This window comes from Nicotiana tabacum, unplaced genomic scaffold (genome assembly GCF_000715075.1).
Source record: "Nicotiana tabacum cultivar K326 unplaced genomic scaffold, ASM71507v2 Un00048, whole genome shotgun sequence".
Taxonomy (NCBI): Eukaryota; Viridiplantae; Streptophyta; class Magnoliopsida; order Solanales; family Solanaceae; genus Nicotiana; species Nicotiana tabacum.
The window spans coordinates 238,610-243,216 of NW_027438286.1; the positions used below are offsets into that span (position 1 = coordinate 238,610).

The 4,607-nt window shown below is 36.2% G+C and overlaps 2 protein-coding genes across 2 annotated transcripts; one reads left to right on the forward strand and one right to left on the reverse strand.

Annotated features, from left to right (window-relative positions):
• Positions 1-341: 341 nt before the first annotated feature.
• LOC107763211 (elicitor-responsive protein 3-like) lies at positions 342-2,879 on the reverse strand. Its single transcript, XM_016581679.2, has 5 exons — positions 2,739-2,879; positions 2,085-2,150; positions 1,839-1,965; positions 1,604-1,718; positions 342-860 (listed from the first exon to the last, which is right to left on the reverse strand). The coding sequence occupies exons 1-5, from the start codon at positions 2,803-2,805 to the stop codon at positions 522-524; spliced, it is 714 nt and encodes a 237-aa protein (XP_016437165.2). The 5' UTR covers positions 2,806-2,879; the 3' UTR covers positions 342-521.
• A 759-nt stretch (positions 2,880-3,638) lies between these two features.
• On the forward strand, positions 3,639-4,070 carry LOC142178918 (uncharacterized). Its single transcript, XM_075248734.1, has one exon. The coding sequence runs from the start codon at positions 3,639-3,641 to the stop codon at positions 4,068-4,070; it is 432 nt and encodes a 143-aa protein (XP_075104835.1).
• The last annotated feature ends 537 nt before the right edge of the window (positions 4,071-4,607 follow it).

Below are 4,607 nucleotides of genomic sequence, written 5' to 3' on the forward strand. Positions count from 1 at the left end.
ATTGGCAATGGCCAATATGGTAGAGTTATACCCCTATGACAACATGGGAGATCTTGCTCCATTTGACCATAAAATTTGAGAGGCAACTCAGGGCAAAGAACCAATATACTTCTTCATCTTTCACGTGGAACAAAAATAAAGAACACATAAATGAGGAGCTAAATGGGCAAGACAGAGCAGTGTTAAACGAGGTAGGACAGGATTGGATCTAAATAGAGCAGTGAGTTAAATGGGGCATGGCATGGCCAAACCTTAGTAGGGGAAGACTTAACTCCCCTACCCGTGCACTTTGCCCTGTCCCGTTTCCATTCCTAAAGAAACCTAGAAAGACAACAAGCCTATTTACTTGGAAGAGTGATGACAAGGCTAAGAAAACCAAGCCATTGACAACACCTCATGTTGATATAGACAAAAAGAAGGTTGAGGAATGTAACAAACTACAAACAATTGATGCAGCGTTTATTATCACTAGGATTATTTCCTGTAACCACACGTGCACTAAATAAACTCAACTCCCGGGATTAGTAGTCATCGCGTGATTCTCTATATCCACCATAGTTATCTTCATTACTTCTGCTGTAGTCTTCGCGCGATTTTCGACGTCCACCATGATTATCGTCATCACTTCCACTGTAATCATTGCGTGATTTTCTACGTCCACTATGATTATCTTCATCACTTCCATTGTAGTTGTCGCGCGATTTTCTACGTCCACTATGATTATCTTCATCACTTCCACTGAAGTCGTCGCGCGATTTTCTACGTCCTCCATTATTATCTTCATCACTTCCCCTGTAGTCATCGCGTGATTGTCTACGTCCACCATAGCCTTCTTCATCACATCCTCTTTCAGAACCCAACTGCAAGTGAAGAAAGTATTTTTTAGCTTTTTTTTTTTAAAAAGCTTAAATGCACTGATAGTGTAAGAATTTTTACACAATTAATTACTACTTCCTCCGTTTCAATTTATGTCAACCTATTTCCTTTTTGGTCCATGCCAAAAAGAATGACCTCTTTCCTTATTTGGATACAATTTACTTTTATGCAATGATTTATAGCCACACAAAATATAGGTGCCTCATTTTACACCACAAGTTCAAAAGTCTTCTCTCTTTTCTTAAACTCCGTGCCCAGTCAAATGGGTTCACATAAATTGAAACGGAGGGAGTATATATTATCTCGTTATAACAGATTACTTGTCTTATTTTGCAGATCACACTTACTATATATAGACTCATATTTGTAGTTATCTTTTAGGTGATCGAATAGTAAATTTTATTTTTCACTTTTGGTAAATAGAAGTTAAACTCCTTGTGTAATCATACTCAAGATTGTTTTTGTCATATGAGTTTAACTTAAATTCATTGATAGTTAAAGAAATTACACTATTGATTGCCTTTACCTGTTGTAGAAAATAAGACATCTTATTTTTAAAATTACAATTTTACTTTTTATGATGTTGTAGCAAATAACCTATCTTATTTTCAAAATTACAATCTTACTTTTTATGACGAATTATTTGTAGATATTTTTTCGATAGTCCGATAGGCGATAGTACACTATGATATATATAAGTTAAACTCTTGTTACATAATATTCTTACCTCAGCAGTGAAAGTAAGGCCAAGTTTTAGCTCTCCGCAATATTCTTCATCTTTGATAACATTGTAAGAGCGTGTTGGCACTTCCCGTTCACGAAACACTTCATGTAAGGAAATTCTGTTTCAATTAACAAAACCACAAAATATAGACCAAAAAAATTTACAATTAGATATATATCATTAATGTCAAAAAAATAATGTTCATATAAGAGGATAACGAATAAGAAAGATTATTAACGTTGCTTCTCCAACAAAATCATCCGAACTGAATGTATCTTTATCCATAATCCTGAGGGTGATCTCTTCGACACCCTGACTGATGGTGAAAAGGAAAGTCTCATTCCATTCAGGTTCAGATCCTTCACCTGTAGCCAATTAATATTGAGATATTTGTTCTATGTTAATAAATTGGATAATATTCAATCTGAATATACCATAGAGATATGTAACATTCAAGTTTTTATTATAGTAATCAATAACACACCTGATGCAACACTACTTTCCTTCTCTTGAGTCCGGCAGGTGATGACAACATAAGGATTCATACTAGCTGTTGAAATTCGAAAAATCAATCAAATTCATTTAACTAAGAGATTGAAGGATTAGTAACCTAGAAAATAAAGAACGAGGAGCAAATGCATATGCCTACTAAATTAAAGGACAAATCAAAGTTGCATGGATAAATATAGGCTTCCTGCTGTAAAGGACATGATAATTAAAGTAGCTGTAACCATGCTTTCTTTGAGCCGAGGGTCTATTTGAAACAACCTCTCCACTTTCATAAGGTAGGGGAAATGTCTGCGTATACACTACTCTACTATGCTTTCTTTGACCCCACTTGCGGAATTACACTAGGTATGTTGTTGTTGTTGAAGTTGCTATTAGCGATCTGTTGATGTGATTTATTATATACATGCAGGTATATCATATATACGTACATATATAAATTATATATTTGCATATATAAAATTAAGATCTAAACAAGAATCCTTTGGGTGGCCAAAGGTGAAGGAGAACAACAGTTCGTTTTCTCTTCCAAATTTTTTATTGTGTAAAAAAATCTGCATTGAATCATCTTAGATGAAATGCTCAAACAGGATAAATAGAATGAAAAAATGGCGTGTATGAGGAATCATACTGAGCCAATTTTGGTCTTCAAGGCCTTTGGCATTTCCAAGAATAACTTCAAGCGTTCCAGTTGGCATCTTCTTTGGATCGAATTACTTTGACAGAAACAGAACAAAATAGTGGAAAGATGTAAAGGTTTCAATTCAGACCTATTTCCTGTTTTGAATGATGGCCCTTTAGACCTGCTCAATGCTCGTTTTATAGTTAACTACCCCAATCACTGCAATCCACGTGGTTGTTGTTTAAGAAAACAATATTTGACAGATATTTCAAAACTTATAGTAAAAACTGATTACATTTTTCAAATTTTAGTAAAAAACAAAAATCCCCTTTTCAATAACAATCAAATACCACAGTTAAAACCCGTATAGGATCCAATTGATTGTCCTACAGAGAGAAGCTGTGGCAATTTCTGGGCGATTTTGAGGTGATTAGCTTCGTAGCTCCTCTCATGGCCTCGCCGGTCACTGGCCAGCCTTCTCCTGAGGTTGGTCATTCGTCTTCTTCACCCCCACAGTCCCAAAACATTCATTACAAACCCTAATCCACCTCCAAAGTACGCTCAATTACTACGACCAAAGACATTAAGTGCTCCCATGCAAACCCTACCCATCGTCCCTCTAAATGCTGTCGAGTATTTACATGGTGAACCAATTATTAAGTGGAAGAAGTCTAAAATGAAGAAATCCATTATACAACAGGGATTGAGTCTGGAGTGCTTGGCAAATTTTCATATGGCAAGCCAGTTATCAATGAACTTTACAAGGTGACCCCAATCCAATGTGAACTAAAAGGTGCGTGCACAATTGGCCTTATTGAAGACAACCATGTTTTGATTAGGTTTTCATTGCTAGAAGATCATGTCCACCTGCTTTGAAAGCCTGCATTCTACTTAAAAGCTCAAGGGGAGATGTGGCAAATGAGGTGCATAAAATGGAATCCATGGTGGAAGCCTGAAGAAGAAACTCCAATTGCCATTGCGTGGATTAGTTTTCCAAAATTGCCTCCTAATTTCTTTGGTAAGGAGTTTGTATTTTCTTTGGCTAGTGCTGTAGGGAAGCTTTTACATGTTGACCTAGCTAGTCAAAATGGTACTAGGCCTAGTTCTGCAAAGGTGAAGGTTGAAGTTAATTTGTTAGCTAAGTTCCCTCAAAGAACTAGAGTTGTTGAGGAAGAAGATGATTCTGGGCCTAAAGAATCAAAGTGGATCAAAACAGAGTATGATTATATGCCAAAATATTGTAATACTTGTAAAAAGAAAGGACACGATAAATATGATTGTTGGGAAATTCATCCTAAGTTACACAAGAATTTTGAGGAAGTTCTTGATGATCAAAGCTAAGTAAAGGAAAGGACATTCTGGGAATTGCTGCTGCTACTACTACTAAGGTGTTATCGAGTGGTAAGGTGTTAGGAAAACCTATTCCTAATAATGCAAGACAAGAATGGATGCAAAGGAGACAAAATAAATATCAAAGAGATAAAAGAGGCCATATTATTGATAGTGCAAATGATAAAGAAGGTGACAAGGGCAAGGAGAAGAACAAGGAAGATGCTCTGGTTACTATGAACTCGTTTGATGTGTTAAATGTGCATGAAGAGGAAATGGAAACGCTGATGATCACTGATGGTAAAGAAGCCTAGTCCACCAAGGAGCTGAGGAACAAAACAGGAGTGAAGCCACCAAATTCCAGTTTAAATCCTAAGGAGAATATGAGTAATAATACTGCATTAATAAAACAAGGAGAAGAAGAAGCCAAACGGATTAAAAAAGAGGCTATCTTGAATGTAGAAAATAGGGAGAAAGATGAGATAAATAAGGAGAAGAAGTCGAATCCTACACCGACTAGGGAGTTAGTACAAACAAGAATGGGGTTCA

Excerpts from the sequence above, each read along its gene's own strand:
- LOC107763211 (XM_016581679.2), bottom strand. The coding sequence starts at position 2,805 with ATGCCAACTGGAACGCTTGAAGTTATTCTTGGAAATGCCAAAGGCCTT. Across the intron at positions 2,151-2,738 it reads TGAAGACCAAAATTGGCTCA|CTAGTATGAATCCTTATGTT; the intron begins GTATGATTCCTC and ends GAATTTCAACAG. Across the intron at positions 1,719-1,838 it reads GATTTTGTTGGAGAAGCAAC|AATTTCCTTACATGAAGTGT; the intron begins GTTAATAATCTT and ends TAATTGAAACAG.
- LOC142178918 (XM_075248734.1), top strand. The coding sequence starts at position 3,639 with ATGTGGCAAATGAGGTGCATAAAATGGAATCCATGGTGGAAGCCTGAA.